This window comes from Natator depressus, chromosome 6 (assembly GCF_965152275.1).
Source record: "Natator depressus isolate rNatDep1 chromosome 6, rNatDep2.hap1, whole genome shotgun sequence".
Taxonomy (NCBI): Eukaryota; Metazoa; Chordata; order Testudines; family Cheloniidae; genus Natator; species Natator depressus.
The window spans coordinates 122,934,092-122,952,478 of record NC_134239.1 but is presented as its reverse complement, the minus strand read 5'-3'; the positions used below and the strand labels follow the sequence as shown (position 1 = coordinate 122,952,478).

The following is an 18,387-nucleotide window of genomic DNA, read 5'->3' as shown; positions in this document are numbered from 1 at the left end:
TGATCTTATTTTTACAGCAACCCAAGGCAATGGAGAATCATGATTCCATTTGCTTCCTTCAGCTGCGATGATGTTAGTTAAGGGCAACAGAGTTAGCCCTATTTTATGGAAGATGAAGCCTCACAGGGTTAAGAGGTGGAGTCCTCCCCAATTGCCACAGTCAGGTGGAGGAGGAAAGAATCATGGCATGGCACCTGTACTCTTCCCACCACCAGGTCCACTAGCCCCTTCTCTCCCCAGATGGGCCTACTCACAGTCCCCGCTGCTTACAAGAGAGTGACATAAAGGCCTATTGTAGCTAGTTTGCATGTGGGCCATGTCTTTAGACCTTGCCTAGCGTTCTGTAGGTAGCTAAAACAAGAAACAGTGATTTGAGTATTCACATTTTATTTAAACCAGTACAAGCACCATGCTGAGCAAAACATTTGGTTTAAAAATAAACATGCAGTATGAACTAGCAGAGACTAAATACCAGATGGAAGTTGTGCCAGTTATTGACATTAACAGTTACATGGAATTGTTAGATTAATAAGTTTGACCATCAATATTTCAAACCTCCTTATCTTTTAACATCCATAGCATTGGCAGCTTGCCTTGGCATACATAATCAGCACCCAAAGGTAACATTGTACGCCTGACCCAACGTAATAAATGCAAAGGAAGAAGTGGAGAGCTTCCACTGGAGCCTTTACTCCCATCCCATTACAACTCACTATTGCAGTTTGAGCAGAATGTTTTGAGACATGCTTACATTCCAACACACAACTGAGAAATCATGGAGCAATTTTTTTAAAATCGGAATTCCCTTGCTTTTGCACATTTAACTTTGACCCTTAGCATTAAATTAATGCAACTTCTGGACTAAAAGCCATTTAAGACAAAAATATCAGTGGGAATGTACAAGGCACATTTACACAATACATTGGAAAGGTGTAAGTCCCAGCATTATTGACATTCTGGTCTATCAAGGGAGGCATACATAGTACGAGAAATATTTTTAAGCCACCAAATATTGCATTTAAATTTTTTCCACAAACATATGCAGTAGAACCAGTCCATCTTATGAAGTGAAAACATGCAAAAACTCTCATGCTTTAGTCAGTTTGGCTTTTTCTCACACATGGGATTACAAGAGATTCCTCCCCCTCCTTCCTGCCACATACACCTATTTGAAATTTAAAACAGCCAAATTAAGTGTGGCAGAAAAACTCCACCTGTTGGAGACCTCTAAGTAAAGTTTCTGGTCAGGAAACATTTTTATGGTGGAGTTATTGATTCCTGAAAAAAAGTCAGAGTTTCTAATAGAAAATGCTGAGTGACCTTTAGCAACAAAGGTTAACAAGTCTCATGATAATTAAAGCACTCTTCTGCCCCATGTTTTGAGTACTCTTTAGAGATCTCCGAAACACTGGCAGAGAAGAGAGGAGTTTGGTTACACCAGACTGGCATAAATTAAACTAACAATGATAAGCAAAGTTAGAATATACTGTCTTTCTGAACACCATGTATCTGCCTCCTGCTAATCTTCATGGGTAGCTGTAAAGAAAGGCAGTTTGAACAAGACTGGGCAGTTAGCGATATGACAGCATTACAAATCTCACATCCACAGTATAGATTTGAATGTGGTTAGTTATGCCTTTACTTTAAAAGTACTATAGTTCTGCACACTACCATATCTCAGAGCCAGTCCTGGGACCTTGAGAACTGGACACTGAGCAGCAGGAGAAGTACAGTATCTTGACATATATTAAGTCTAGATTAGCCCTAAAACAGCAGCTGTTCTGCACAAGGACTCCCCACACAGTAGCTGCAGTTACTTCCTTCCCTTTTGCTGCAGAGCTGAGAAGAAAGGGGACAGAGACAGCACCCTACTCCCACAACTTACAGAGCAACACTGCTGCCTGGTCCACCAAGGCTTTTAGGAATTGATTGCCTGTGTAGGCCCTACCCATCACATCAGTCTTCAGAACAGCCCCCATATGACTGGGAGTTAGGCAAAGGAGGTTCCTGAGGAGCAGCATAAAGGGAAGACTGTGGGGTATGGGGTGCAGTGGAGGGAAGATAGAAGATAGGGCAGCAGGAACATCTGAGATCTGAATGGGGTGGGTGGAATGGTGAAATGCTGAAGAAAGGAATGGGAAGAACTGAACAGGAGGAAGTGCTCTTGGTATTGGGAATCAAGGCAGGAGGAGACCATGTGCGGAGAACTGGTGACTCTCACAGAATCACTTACAAATTAAGTACAATTATAAGTTTAGTGCGGAAAACCCCATATTTTCATCTAAAGAGACAAAACTAAGAATAGTTTTCTTGGTGGGGCACATTTCCCCCCTTTATGAGCATTCTTCCTGCTAAACCCTGTGAAAGTGGCTATTGCCAGTCCAACATAGCGTACAAAGCACACTGGTCTGGTCAGGGGTTTACAAATCCCAGTTTCCCACCACAAGCTAGGATGAATATTAGAGAATGTCGTGGGCTCACAGCGCAACGGGCAGTTTCTTTCTGCCCTACTGGACTTTGACATCACAATGCCTTAGAGTTCATGCAATACAAGTGAAGCAAAACCTTCTAGTCTTATTTTTTTTAAATGGCTTTTGAAAGTAATACCAATTTAAAGACCAAAGCCTTGTTTATACAAGTCTGCCACTAAAGAAATTGCTTCTCTTGATCTGTAGCACATGAGAAAGACAAAGGAACATTTTTACAATCAATACATGTTCTGTCCAGGGAAATGAGGAAATAATGTTGTTCCAGTTCCTTATGTTGATATATTGATCTTATTTCCTCCAGTTAAAGTCATTTTTCCTACACTGAACTAATGGTCTCTCTCAATCACATCATAACCTCTGCACCTTGAAAAGCCCTCTTATGTCCGAGAGATGTGTGTATGAAGGAGGAATAAATCAATAAGTCAAGCTAAACATGAACTGCTGCTACTGAAGAGCACTGCATGGGTCCATGTGGTCTTCTTAAACAGAGTCATGTTTAATACTCTTACACAACAACATGTGCTTGCAAGCAAACATGCATTCTCCCAGCAAAGGTTTTACAGAATGCAATACTGGCCTCCCAATTTAACAACTGATTAATTCACTCCTCCCCACCAAAACACACACATTATTAGGGCAACTATACTTTAAGCTACAACTGTTCATGATTGGAAGCTGCTCATGAGAAACCACTTATTCAGTAGCATGACAAACACTCACGTGAGTCATAACTGAGATATTGTCACAGGAGTACCTGTTTGCCACTGCATGGGCTAAATAGGATATCCCAACTCAAACTACTATTCTACTTTAATATAAAAACAGACCCTTTAAAAGGTTAATTTTTAGCAATATTATAAAAAGTACTATTTTCATATTAGAATTTTTGCTGTTTTACCAAAAGAGATGAAACTTAAAGATTGAATGAGGTTACTTATGTGCAGAAGTCCTAGCTGGAATGTAGTTTTGACTAACAAGCAATTAAGCTAGGAGACCTCCTTTCATCAAAAAAAAAAAAAAAAAAAAAAAAAAAAAAAAAAACACACCACAAGGTCTATATATGGCCAAGGTTTCTCAATAACAAAAATCAGACTATTCTAAATCACTCACAAGATCTTAAGAGCTTTGAACTCCTGCACTCCCAGGTCTTTACTGATGGGAGCAGATAGCTGGCATTTTAAGTAGAGGTGTGTTTTATTTTATAAATGTTTAGTTATACCACTAGGCATTAGAAAACATGTTACTTAGACCATTTAACAAAGGTTAGTTTTTACCAAATTTGGAGTAAATAGTGTAAAATTTAGTCCTTTTTAAAGCTAACAAATTAAAGGCACACAGTATTAACAGGTGTTCATATAACAGGTAATGTGAGTGAAGAGGTTAATTTATAAATAGTGTAATATTAAGTCTTGCATGTAAAAATCCAGAACGCATGTAACCGATATTGTAATTAAGCCCTTAAGAGTTATAAAATAGTCTTATAGAAACTAGTTTATGACTAGTTGTCATAGACCTTTGCCCTGAAATTTAGTTGGATTGACTCACAGTCAACTGAGATACTCATTAAAATGAAAGAGAATCACTCCTGAAAAGTCCTAAAAAGAATTTTTTTCACGTTATTGGTCATATAAATACTTGGTTTCAGTTTAATATTAAACACTTCCATAGACTTTAATTTGGGAAATTCAAAAAAAATTCTCCATTTTAACAAGTGGCACTATGCTATTTTAACATATAAGCTGCTAGTATACAGTATCTGTCAAAGGGTGCATCTGCAGCTCAGGAAGTTAGTGTCAGCTTCCAAATGTTTGTAAAATCGTTAACAGTTTCTGAACTGAACTGTAGTAATTATAGAAATGTTAGTCACAAGAGTGCAAAAAAAGAGAATCCCTGCAGAGAAGTATTCCCCTTTAGAGTTATACACAAGGAAACACTTTGCAAAGTTTTACTTCAAGGAGACTAATCTTCTTCCCCTTGCCCAAACTTTGTACAAGAAATATACTGCAGGAAACTGCTGTAAATACAGTGCATTTTTAGGCATAAGTATTCATGTCTGGTTCCAGTATTGTCAGGATGGTATATAAATACTTAATATAGAGGTTCTCTTAATGGAAGTAGCCCAGTTTCTCACGCAGCCACTCTTCAGTTAGGTCTTCTGTATTTCTTATTTCAAATACCTAAAACAAAATGGTATCAGGTTAAATATTTACATTCCAGTACTTGGAAGAACAGAACACATTACACCACACTTCTATTGATAAAATGCATTAGTGTACTTTTAAAAAATAGTCATGATACACTAGGAATCATCATGTTAACATTTTGCTTCATGCACATTTTTCAAGGACAGGTTAATAACCTTGAATAAAATGCAAGACTCTAATGGAAATACATGTTACAGTTTGATCAAGTCATGGAGAGCCATAATTACTGTTTCTTGGACTTGCTACTTCATTTGTAGTTCTCTTGAGATTCTACATTATATATAGGATAAGGATATAACATAAGCAAACAATCTTTTAAGTGACTCTGAAGTGGTATGGTCAGCCACAGCTCAGAGATGCTAATATATTTACTACAATATGTGAAGGTTCTTCCTGTTTGCAATACAATTACTATATTCTGGGCTGAATTAACTGAAGCCTTTTAAGTTTTTTCAGCCCATGATTAAGAACAACTTGTAAACTGGCAGAATCCTCAAAATATCACCATAATATTTTGCTCATCTGTTACTTAAAGGTAGCTTGTCAGTACGCATTGTTGATCTAAGTATTAAATACATACAAAGACTTGGAGTTTTTAGTAAGGCCTTGATACAGCAAATGAAACAGAAACAAGTACACCATTCCTTGCTCAGTACACACCCAGCAGGAAAGGATCTCTGGATTTTGATACTGGCACAGAATAGATTAATTTTACACTACTCCACTCCAGTTGGAATCCTTGGGCATCACTCAAATGAGGTACAATCTTTTTAGGACAGTCAATTGCTAAGTCAATATAAAAAACAATGTTGCATCAATAACATGTCCACAGAGCCTGGAGAACATTTGTTATCTAATGCAAGCAAGATAAAAAAATTGAAGTTGTGGAGAATCAAGTTAGAATTATTAGCAAGAAAAGACATACTATATACCAAGAGAAGACCGCAAGATATTTTGACCATACTATTAAGATCAATGTGAAATTGTAAGTCACATTTTCAGCACTATACACGTACATGTGCACATGCGCATGCGCGGAGCGCTATGTTGACGCTACAGTATTCAGCTGACAGTAAAAGGGACAAAATACATAAAATCCCCAGTGAATTTACCTATTGCTGGGCACGAATCACCTGTTTACTAAGAAGGTAGAATGGTTGGGGAGGAGTAATCCCCAAGTTCGTTTTTTTTATTTAGGTCTTGGTTTTTTACATTGTTTTGTCCCTTTGTTTATTTCCACTTTTGCACCATCTTTTTCTTGCTTTCTATCCTCTCAGGCCCAGTCTACAGACACAGACTCATGTTCAATCTGTTATTCACTGCTGTCTACTGGCATATTGATTTGTTAAGTAAAGGATGGGAAAAAAGATCAATATGATAGCCTAGTATCTGTTATGCTAGTCTGTGCTAATCTACCAAGAAGTGGAGTAAGTCGATTAAGTCATGTACAAGAGTCAGATCAGGAGAGGCCCTAGCATGAGCCAGAATTAAATGAAGCTTCTGTGAGAGGTATGAATAAAGCGTATTTAAAATCTAAATCTGAAGCAGAAAGTTAACACCCTGACCTGGGTATGGAGTGGGGTCAGTTCTAGAAGAACAGATCTGACTCTATTCCTTGGCCTTCTTTCAGGCAGTTTTCAAATGGTTTGTGGTTCTTGCCAAAAAAAGGGTAGACCCCACATGCAGCTGGTCTCTAGCTTCCCTTGCCTCTGGAAACCTGACCAGTCTTCCCCATTCACCAAGTGGATGAGCTGTGCATAGCCTGAGTTCACCTTTCTCCTCAGGGGATCCCACCCCTTGTCCCCCCTCTTTTCTGTTCTCATGCCTCAGTTCCTTCCAGGCCTATGAAACAGTCTCCTTCTGCCAAAACAAACAGCCAGCTCTCTAAAGCCTGCTTCCTCCCACTTATCCCCTTCAACTGGAGGGCCCTCTTCTCCAGGCTTGGTGTTTCTTAAAGGTATTGTGGAGATGACTACAGGCCAGAACACTAAGCCCGTCCTGCCCTGGCTAAAGTATAAGCTTTACAAAGGTAGCAACCAAGATAGGAAGGGGAAGAGAACAGCAGAATAGCTCCTGTGAGTTTCAGCATTAACTTTCAGCTGTACTGCAGGTGTCCAGGGGCAGATTTTATAATCTCCTATTTCTGACCCAACAGTGTCAGAACCAACTATCCAAGCAGACGATGCTTCTTCAATTGGCCTAGAAATACTGAGTTGGCAATAAAGTTGGCAAGACCCATTCTACCATTGTTAGAAAATAGACACCTAAGGTGTTTCATGCTTCAGTGATGGTTATGAAGGGTTCACCACAATAACACACATTTTTAAGTGAGGGTAATTAGCCACTGCAACAGCTTATCAAGAGATGGAGGTTCTACCACATCATCTGAAAGCTTTAAATCAAGATAATGTACTTCTATTAAAAACATCCTAGTTCAACCATGAATTACAGGGCTCACTGCCAGAATTACTAGGTGAAGGTCAATGTCCTGTGCTATATAACAAATCAGATTAGAGGACTGCAATGGTCCCTTCTAGTCTTAATCTAAGAATGTCAAAGGTATAAAGCCTAAAAAGGAGGAATTTTTTTTAGCAAACATGTGGCACCTACATACTGGCAGGGAGATGGAAAAGCCTTACGAGATCAGCTAGTCTACGTTCTAGGGTTAGCTATTACCATGTTATTAACCGAAAACAAGCTTCTGCCTTGTTTAGATTGTGTTTTGAAGTCTGAGGCATATGCAAATCAATAGTGTCATACCCCCAGAATCTAGGAGAGGAAAGAGCGGTTAGGGCACTGATATAGGAAACCCAATTCGATTACCTGCTCCATCATGTGTGACCTTTGGCAAGTCAATTAGTCTTTTTGGGGGAAAATAATGCTTTTCTACCTCTCAAGAATATTATACGAATAAATAGCATGAAGCACTTTGTTTTAATAGCAGTCTTGATCAGTAGATTTCAGGCATTATTTACATTCTCACCTATTATAATATATAACACTTGTGTCCAGTTGATCAGTAGGTCTCCCACTCCTGCCTTCTCATCTGTTCCAGTTATATAACACCGAGAGCTACAATACTATATCTACAGAGGAGATAAAGCCCAGCCAATGTGCATTAGCCCTAGCCTGCAATCACGCTGTAGACTTCATCTTATCCTAGAATATTCTATTTTGTAAATAGGATGGCCTTTTTATCCTCCTGACCTGACAAATTGTGTTAACTATTATTAAAGTGTGTCTCTAACTGTTAGAGACACTTTAGATAATGCTCCACAAGCATTCGTTCTCCCTGTCCCCTAATTAACAAAAACACCCCACATCCATAAATCTCCATGCTTACTCCCCTCTTTCTTTAGGCTTCCTGCAAGATAGACACCTGCTGAATGCAATTTAAAACATGCAAGAACATAATGATCCTGTTGTATTGTGTACATGTGAGAGACTAGCAAGATACTGTTCTATCTTATGTACACTCACATTCTGCTTTTTATGAAAGATTCTTGCAACTGGTCAGCTAGATATTAAATTATACCTTAGTGAGTTCAGCTGTCTGTACAAGCTTATTCTTGCTCCCAGCGTACATCATCTGTTGTTCAGGCTTGCATCCTGTAGTTGTGGAGAAGGAAAGCAAAGCTGTGTTGGACAGTCTGACTGAAATCCATTAACAAGATTTTTTTAAAATCCAGCTTGTATACCAGAAGTTTCCAATCAACAGAATGACCCAATTGTTTCTTTGTACACAGTATCATCTTTTAATGTTGTTTTGAATATTTAGTACTTGTCAAGACTATATTAAAGTGATATGAAAGTGGATTGGATTGGTTGTCATATCTAGCGGTGTCTGTAGTTCTGCTTACAACTGTACTCGAGAGAGCAAGATAACTATTAAGCTTAATTGTATCACAATTCAAACTTCACAGCCAGCAAAGCAGAGGCTAAACCCATTACCTCTTCCTGCTACCTTATATTCTGCAAGAGCATGAAAGCAAGTTACCTTTGCTGATGTTTCTAATAGATTCCCATTTCCTCCTGAACTACAGATGCAGTTTTATACAGGGGATGCATTTATCTGAGTGTAGCCACAAATCTTGCACAATATCTTTCAGGGCAAGACAAAAAAATAAACTGATTGGACAAAAAAAAAAAAAAACCACACAAACAACCAGCTTTATTTCATTTAGCAAGCCATCTATGTCCTGACTCTTTGTATAGTTTTAGCCAAACCCTGAAAATAAAGGGGAACTTCTAGAAACAAAATCTAGAGATACAATAATTACAGAAATGAATTTTAGGTAAGGTCTCCCATGAAGCATCTCACCATTGGTCGAGCTCTCACAGAGCAGAACTTAATACCGCAGGCGTAGTTTAGAACTTGTTACAGAAATGAACTACTGAAGATACAGAAAAGATGTGGACTTTTATTGCTAAACTTTAACACCCACCTGGTTATTCTAGCAGGCAGAGTAGTGAAGGGTAAAATAATGCACTCTCTCGAGGATCACAATGTAATTTAATAGCTGCAGAAAGCCACCCTATTATAATTCAGAACGTGCAGACTGATCTCAAGAGGCCCAATTCATTCCCTGTGTATGACCAGAGCTTGTAACAAAGTGGAGGTGCTGAGCTGGCTTTTTTCCTCTTTCCTAGGTTTCTTCAGGGCCACTCGGTCCCTGGTACAGACTAAGGCAGCCTGAGAGTTGCTCTAATGTGGGTCTCAGCTGCAAGAGCTGTTCTGGCAGCTGGGACACAGGAATATTTGACACTCCTGTAGGAGGTAGCACACAACTGGCTCTGTGCCTGCCAGAAACTCCCCTCCAAAGAATTTTGTCAGGAAGCCATTACTGTGAATTTGCAACCCCTTTGTGTCAGAGTTGGGCCAGAGGATACATACTGACGAATTTGGCCTTAAGTGTGAAAAACACTGATCTTAAGCATTAGGCCTTTTTTGTTTCTTAGATACAAGAACTTCCACATTTATAGGATATAGCAACTGCTATTCACAATGTTCACTCACCAACTGGACTGGAGAAGATAAAGCACAATGGATAAGAAACTCTTCCATCATCATGCTGATACTTGTAACTATACACAATGAATGTTTTCCTGAGGTTAAGGAAACTAAAAAAAAAATACAACTCATTGATCTTAGAACATAATCCTTACATTCATTAGCTGAGCTTGATATAGGCAAAAATAAATCTTTGCTGTCTGTTCTAAAAGATGCTTACATTTATCAATTTCTGTACTGTTTCCATCTTGCTCCCATCTTGGTTTCTCTTCTATTTGAGTTTGAGCCATTGGAGGATTTACCCTGCTTTTCAGTAACATAATCCCCATCTGAGATAGGTGTTTGTGTGAATATTTTGCAAAATAAATGTTAGTTCTCAATATTGTCCTTTTCACTATAAAGTCCTTTCCCAAGGATTTCTCTCTACAATGTTTTAAATATCTGATTTAGCTGATACGTCATAAGCAGTCAGATTTCTTTTTCTAAAGAGAATTTTTGCTGCTCTTTGAATGCTATCTTTGCAAACTATTTGTTGGTAGCTCTTTGCACATCAAACATTGGATGGTGGTGTGTTTTGCTAACCTTTAAATGCAGAATCTATAGCTAAAGTGTTAGATTTAAATCGTTCTGTTGTATTAATGTGCTGAATGTCCCTGCAAAAGAGCAGACTGAAAGCCATTCAAAACATGGTGAAAGTAACCAAGTCTTAGAAGTAGAGACTTCACTATACCATTGTACAAGTCTTTGCTAAGAAATGGCATAGGACTACAGAATAGATCATGAAAATTAATCAATTTTTGAATTAACGTAGGGAGAATTTCCACTGTAGGCAAATATTTGTTTGGAAAAAAAAGGAAATTCCATTTCCAATGTATTTTAGATTTAATTTTTTTCAGTAAACAAAACAATGCTAGCAACATTAGAAAAAGGATATCGAGGTTGTCTCTCAGGCAGCTCATCTTTTAGTTCATCAGGGGAAATGCCCTAGTAATATTAAAACACAAGCAGTCTTTAAATAGGTGAACTCAGACCTACACACTATACAGGCTAGAGTACAAAGGTCATGGGAGTAAGAGACACTGCTACATTTACAGTTATATATCTACAATTTAACTGAGAACAATCCTATGGGAACAGTCATAGGAAGATTCCACTGTTAAATGATTGCTAAACTGATTTAGTAATTTTGTATAAGAGATTTAATGTTAATAAAAAAATCTGTTTAGGAAACTGATGTTTTGTGGCTCTACTCTAGTCTTAGATATACTGACACTCACCACATATTTCAGTCTCAGCTACTGAACACGAGTGTGCAAGATTTGCTACAACCAGCAATACAAACGGATCCTGAAATCTAGCCCTTGGCCTCTATCTGTGAGAGACCAGTTCCTGGACTAGTGAACAAGCCAAACAATTCACAGTGGCCTATATTCCTCTTCAAATATTATATTTAACATTCTGGGAAAGAGGTAAAAGTTATTTCTCAAATCATTGCATAAGATTTTGCGTTGTGTGGGCCAACACTACACACTGAGATAAAGTTATTACGCCACCTGTCTACAGGGATTAACACAATCCTAACTTCTAACTAATGGCAGGTCAATGTAGAATCCAGAGTGCAAGTCAGCAAAAGGCTCAGCAAGAATTCTTCCAGAGAGCCAGCAAATGGAGAGAGAGATGCTTTTTGCCTAATTTTGATTCAAATATAATTTAATTAACATTTTAAAGCTTAAACTGTTTTGTTTGGATAATTAGCAGTACAATTGCTACCATACAGCTCAATTAATAGTGTATCATGCTTCACCTGTAGAGTAACCATGCATCTGAAGGAGGTTCATGACCCAAATAAGATTAACAGTTTGAAAAACAATTTGACACTAAGACAGTACCTCAGTGGCAACAATACATGGCAAGCTGAAGATATTCTTATTTACAGTTCATTTAACAAACCTCATGCTCCTCATCCAGTACCACCAACTGCTTATCCTTGTCAATCTTCACTATAAATAAAAACATAACATAGGTGAACTGTGCATCTATAGGGGGCTCTGTCTCCACCCCCTCCCTTTTTTTTAATTAAAGGTTAAAATTGCAACTTTTCTAGAATTACATGCATATAATAATCAGCTTTTTATTTAACCCACCTACTGCATTATCTTGTATTTTCACTCCCTCCTCTTCTCCCCCGCCCCCTCTGACAACGATCAGTGAGTGGAATTCTGGCCCCACAGAAGTCAATGGGAGTTTTAACTTCAGTGCAGTCAAGACTTCTCCCCCCAAACTTTGTTACAAAACTAGCAATTTCAAAATAGTCTACTTTAAGAATGTCAAATGTACTCAAACTTGAGGATCAAGTCTTGGCTTTTTCTCCACCTTCTTGCAGCCAGTGGTAGACTTTTTCCCACTTTAAGTAGTGTTTAAGCACATAAGTATTTCTATTAACAGCAAGTTTAACAGCTTTTATTCTGAAAGCTTTAGTTCCATACTATAAAATAATGTTCTATTGTTAAGAGGGAATGGGAAAATATCAAAGTTAGTGGTATAGTAGAAGCATAGTCCACGCCATTTTGCTGCAGCAGCTAAAAATTATCAAAGAGATTTTCTGTAAGACCTTGTAGCTTTTGTTGGCAATGATTTTAGCTTACTTATAATGGCAGCATTGTTGGTTTCTTTGCGAAACCGGAATTTTCTCAACTTTTCCACCAGATCTTCAGCAACATCACAAACCACCAGAGATTCACTCTACCAAAAAAAAAAAAAAAAAAAAGAGAGAGTATTTCAGTTAACAAAAAGGAACTACCCCCATCCTCCCAAAATTATATGACTACATGAAATTAGTTGAAGATTCAGAACAATCAGAAAGAGACAATATAAGGATTAACACAGTGAAAAATGGACTTGTGATACACAAGAAACAAATCTTGTCTTATCTTTTCATACTGGGCCAAAAAAGGAAACTTAAATATCAGAAAAATGGGGACCAAATGTCTTTACATATTTATTCCTGAAGTCAGAAAATAATTTCTATACTTTTACCTTATCAAGCAATCCTGTTTCTGCAACTTACAAGTTAAAAATCATGAATCAGATATGCAACTGATTTTGCAAGTTTAGTCCTGAAATAAGACACCCTATTAAATACATTAAATTCCAGTACAGCACTGTGAATATTTAAAATAATAAAAGAGCTGTTAATATTTCAGTAGCATCTAGAGGCCCCAATCAGGGGCCTGTTGTGCTAGGTATGAAAGCAGAATTCTGAACCTTCAAATTTTGCCTAAATGAAAAAAAAAAAGTGTGCATTTTCCCTATTATATTTACAAGTCACTTTTTTTGAAAACTTAGACTTAGTGAAGTCTAAAATGAAGTATTAGAAAAGTTATCCTACTGAAGGTAAGAAAGAAAGTAATCAGTTCCTTCACAGATAGCCCTCCGAGTTCTAAACCATTTTACATATAATTTGTAATTGCACCACACCAACCACTGCCTATTTCCTGCACCACTCTTTATACACACTCCCTCGCATGTCTTGTTGCAACAGTCAGCTCCACCGCTCAGCAAATGTTCTGTCACCATAGGTAGCTTTGACTGAATGCCAAGCATATCAGAACACCATTGCCAAGCAGAAGGAAGAAAAAGTAGTTCACCATCTTTAGCTAAATTTTACTACTGTAGCCACCATACATAGGAGTTTTCTTTATACACTCACTCCTGAGAAATCATGGCTAACAAAATCCATATATAAAACTAAATGATCACATTATGAAGAGCAAGTCTTAAAGGAATAAATTAGAGTTTAGAAAGATACTGAAGTAAGGTTCTGAGCCCATATGCAACTACACGAAAGTAGTAGTCCACTTATCTTAGTTTATATATAGCTTCCTCTGTCCATAAAGAGGACTTTGTCAGGAATTAGTTAGGGAGGGGAAGTCCCATGAATGTTTCCCTGCAACTACTCAGATGTGCCAGAACTTTTTTGCTGGGGTGGTTTAATTAAAACCTATCTTTAAATACAAGTCAACAATTCTAAAATTATTGAAGGCAGACACTAAATGAATCATTCGGTAAAAGAAATCATCATGAGTTTAGTGATCAGAAGAAATTTTATCTTTAAACTCAGGCCTCGAGCAGTTTATCAGACACCTTACCAGAGGCCAATATTGAAGATAGGAGGGTCTCCTCACTAAAAAAGTAGCAAGGGCAAACCTCATCCAAGCATTCTCCTGCTGTCTCTAGTCTCTGATGAAGATGGAGTCCAAGATGCAGCCTCTGGAAAGGTGTCTTGAGTGTGTTCCCTATGACTGCTGGAATGGAGACTTCTTCCTCCACTTACGCGTCTGCTGTGATGGCACTCTACTACTTTACTCTTTCTCAGGCTCCTGGCTGCTGCAGGGATGAGGATGATGGCTGTGTGCTTGTTTCCCCAGACCATTTTGGATCATCCTCACTCACAGGCTAGTATTAGCATCTACTTCGCCTGCTGTCGTAGTAGTATGGTTCTATTCTGAAAGTCATTAAACACGGCATTGTGATCCATGTTCATTGTTTCTAAATGATACTTTCAAAATGGAAACATCTGATGTGCAGTAAGACAGTTTTTCCCAACACCACAAACTCAATTTGGGATGAGAGTCTATCTAGGTTCTTTTCTTTCCAACATCAATAGTAAACCAAGTACTGTAGGCCAAACCACTTGTGCAATCCCCTGGGGTTCCACAGGTGGCTCAAATTAGCCCTGTAAATAGAATTAAACAAACAATTCTGTTTGTGATACATGAGGAACATAATCCAGTTCACTACTCCCTGTTGGCTATGCTGGTTCTCCAGCACCAGAGGTAAACCTAAATATTATGCTTTCACTAAAGCCAGCAGAGCTATGACTGACTACGCAGAGAGCAAATCTGCCGAGTAAGGAAGGGGGTGCCTTTTAAAAAAAAAAAAAAAAAAAAACACCACATGTCCCTTTTCTGGCTAGAGCCACACCTTAAATTCTTCAGAAACTGATAGCTCAGCCAGCTGCCCTCCTCCTAACTGATCACAGAAGAGTGACTTTTCAAAGTGTTTACACAGAAATGTTTTCATATTGCAACGTCTGTAGGAAGACAGGATGGAAACCTGTTAAGACTTAGTCACACTGTTTTCATATCCCTCCTCCCCATAGAGGCACAGAGCCACAAATAATCACTTTTTAGCAACACACCAAGGGTAAGCAAGAAGCTGAGAAATGCATGTTTCAACTGAAGCCTTTATCTTCAGTTACAGTGGAACTAGAAGAACTTCTCATTGTGTGAGCTTTCTGAACTCTACTTCAAGAAAAAAAGGGAATCAGCTTTCTCAGGAGTCATGTAAGATCATGACTACTTTAGTTTACATACACTATCATTTTAGAACAGTTTCTCCCCTTTCACGCCTCCACCTAACAAAAGTTACGACAAAGTAGCAAATTCAAAGGTGAGTGAAAAACGGCAATGCACTAGCACTCTAGAGACCATACTTCCAGGATTCCACCTTTTGTCCCCTTCAGACCCTGCCCATTTGGTTTCAGGTAGAATTTGTGCTCCATCTATACAAGGTTGTCACTCTGAAGCCCAGAATGTCTGAGTCAGCATGAAGCAATGGAAATAGCTACAAGCATGGCTGAGAGTTTTTTGTTCCTAATATCATTAAGTTCAACCATTACTAGGATTTGCAGTAAATTTTTAAGCTTTGCCATTTTGAGGTTATAAACTACACTCACTGCAAGGCATCTATCTATCCCATACCAAGACTCCTAGACCATTGTGATATCAGACAACTCAGACAACCACCGCCACCGACTCTACAACTAATTTCCATAAAACAATTCCATGGATTCTATGAGGGAGACTGCGCAGATGGTGGATTACTTGGCCCAGCTGCCAGTTCTTCCAGGACTGGCACCCACACAATAACTCCACACACACACCCGCCCCATTCACCACCCACACAACTCTCTCAGCACCAACACAACCCACACACACACAATAACGCGAAACACACCTAGTCCCTCACAGCAGCAGCCCCCCCTTCACTTGCCACCTGTGCGCATGAATTTTCAAACACCCCCCCGCCCCCCAATCCAGACACAAGTCAACGCAACCGGCACACATCAAAGCCCCAAACACACCCAGCCCCTAAGGGCAGCGCGCCCCCCACACTCACTTGCGCAGATCGCCGTCAAGCAGCGCAGCCAGCCACACAAGCAGCACACACCGTAGCCCAGCGCAGAGCCACGCACCGCTCCCAGCACCCGTGCGCAGCCTGCGCGGGCGGCGGAGTCGCCATGGACACAGCGGCGGGCCCGGCTGAGCGCTCGCTCTGTCCCGCGTGGCCCCGGCGCCAGCCGCCGCTGGGACCCCGGGGCTCCTGCGGCCCGCTGTTGACGCCCCCCAGCCGCAGTGTGCGGGTGGGTCCCCGAGCCACACGCCGGCTCGCCGACGGGCCCTGGGGGCGGCCGCTTGGGGCTCGGCCGGCTCGGCCAGGCGCCCCGGGGCTGCCAGGGGAGGGAAGGGGAGGGGCGGGGGAGGCCAAGGGACCCCAGGGCAGGGCAGCTGCGAGCGGCCAGGCCTCCCTCATCCGCTCCCTCCGCGGGCGGGCGGGCGGGGCGGGGGTCGCCAGCAACTGCCCCAGCAGGGCGGCGCCGCCGCCTGCCCTGCCCGGCAGCCCCTCCGCGGGCGGGACAGGGCGGCCTTCGCCGGGGCCGGGCGGGCGCCGCTCCCTCAGGCGGCTCTACTCACCATTTTGCGCCTGCAGCAGCCCCGTCCGCTCGCCCTTTAAGAACGAGAGCGCCGCCGCCCTCCTCCCGGCGGCTGGCTCCAGTGCGCCTGCGCCGGGCGGCTCGCAAGCCAATCCGCGAGGCCGGCCGGAGCGGACTGCAGGCTTCACCCGGCTACGGGACGCGGGGCAGTTCATGCCGCCCCTGGCGGAGGGTTGAGCTGGTGCTCCCGGGCTCAGGGGGCGGGGCTCCATAGGCTGAGAGGGCAGCGGGCGCGGCCAACGGGGGGCGGGGGCACGTGCAGGGTGGGGTTGGTCCCACGCTGAGCCCTCGAGAGGCCTTCTAGGCCCCATAGCTGTGGACAGAGGAGCGTTGTGAAAGCACAGCATCTTGTGACAGCACCATGGCACCGTGTCTGACACCGGGACCCTGTGGGATGGCAGCACATCACAGCCCCATGACATCCCGTCCCGAGTCCCTGTGCGACAACAGCCCATCACAGCCCCGTGACATCCCGTCCCGAGTCCCTGTGCGACAACAGCCCATCACAGCCCCGTGACATCCCGTCCCGCACGAGTCCCTGTGCGACGGCAGCGCATCACAGCCCCGTGACATCCCGTCCCGTCCCGAGTCCCTGTGCGACGGCAGCGCATCACAGCCCCGTGACATCCCGTCGCGCCCCGAGTCCCTGTGCGACGGCAGCCCATCACAGCCCCGTGACATCCCGTCCCGAGTCCCTGTGCGACAACAGCCCATCACAGCCCCGTGACATCCCGTTCCGCACGAGTCCCTGTGCGACGGCAGCGCATCACAGCCCCGTGACATCCCGTCCCGTCCCGAGTCCCTGTGCGACGGCAGCGCATCACAGCCCTGTGACATCCCGTCCCGCACGAGTCCCTGTGCGACGGCAGCGCATCACAGCCCCATGACATCCTGTCCCGCCCCGAGTCCCTGTGCGACGGCAGCGCATCACAGCCCCGTGACATCCCGTCCCCGCCCGAGTCCCTGTGCGACGGCAGCCCATCACAGCCCCGTGACATCCCGTCCCGCACGAGTCCCTGTGCGACGGCAGCGCATCACAGCCCCGTGACATCCCGTCCCGTCCCGAGTCCCTGTGCGACGGCAGCGCATCACAGCCCTGTGACATCCCGTCCCGCACGAGTCCCTGTGCGACGGCAGCGCATCACAGCCCCATGACATCCTGTCCCGCCCCGAGTCCCTGTGCGACGGCAGCGCATCACAGCCCCGTGACATCGCCTCACACCCCGAGTCCCTGTGCGACAACAGCCCATCACAGCCCCGTGACATCCCGTCCCGCACGAGTCCCTGTGCGACGGCAGCGCATCACAGCCCCATGACATCCCGTCCCGCCCCGAGTCCCTGTGCGACGGCAGCGCATCACAGCCCTGTGACATCCCGTCCCGCCCCGAGTCCCTGTGCGACAACAGCCCATCACAGACCCGTGACATCCCGTCCCGCACGAGTCCCTGTGCGACGGCAGCGCATCACAGCCCCGTGACATCCCGTCCCGTCCCGAGTCCCTGTGCGACGGCAGCGCATCACAGCCCCGTGACATCACCTCATGCCCCGAGTCCCTGTGCGACGGCAGCCCATCACAGCCCCGTGACATCCCGTCCCACCCCGAGTCCCTGTGCGACGGCAGCCCATCAGAGCCCTGTGACATCCCGCCCTGAGTCCCTGTGCGACGGCAGCGCATCACAGCCCCGTGACATCCCGTCCCGCACGAGTCCCTGTGCGACGGCAGCGCATCACTGCCCCGTGACATCCCGTCCCGCCCCGAATCCCTGTGCGACGGCAGCGCATCACAGCCCCGTGACATCCCGTCCCCCCCCGAGTCCCTGTGCGACGGCAGCGCATCACAGCCCCGTGACATCCCGTCCCCGCCCGAGTCCCTGTGCGACGGCAGCCCATCACAGCCCCGTGACATCC

General features: G+C 43.2%; 1 protein-coding gene across 5 annotated transcripts; it reads right to left on the bottom strand.

Moving 5' to 3' along the window:
* Positions 1–389: 389 nt before the first annotated feature.
* GMFB (glia maturation factor beta) lies at positions 390–16,630 on the bottom strand. 5 transcript variants are annotated; one of them, XM_074956493.1, is made up of 8 exons: positions 16,460–16,630; positions 14,038–14,208; positions 12,350–12,446; positions 11,655–11,704; positions 10,639–10,688; positions 9,711–9,793; positions 8,229–8,302; positions 390–4,666 (listed from the first exon to the last, which is right to left on the bottom strand). In XM_074956493.1, exons 2-8 carry the CDS (start codon positions 14,134–14,136, stop codon positions 4,595–4,597), a joined length of 525 nt encoding a protein of 174 aa, XP_074812594.1. In that variant the 5' UTR covers positions 14,137–14,208; positions 16,460–16,630; the 3' UTR covers positions 390–4,594. The 5 variants fall into 5 exon arrangements, with proteins under 5 accessions (XP_074812594.1, XP_074812595.1, XP_074812596.1 ...); XM_074956494.1 differs by lacking the exons at positions 14,038–14,208; positions 16,460–16,630 and adding an exon at positions 15,936–16,040; XM_074956495.1 differs by lacking the exons at positions 14,038–14,208; positions 16,460–16,630 and adding an exon at positions 13,853–13,986.
* Positions 16,631–18,387: the final 1,757 nt, after the last annotated feature.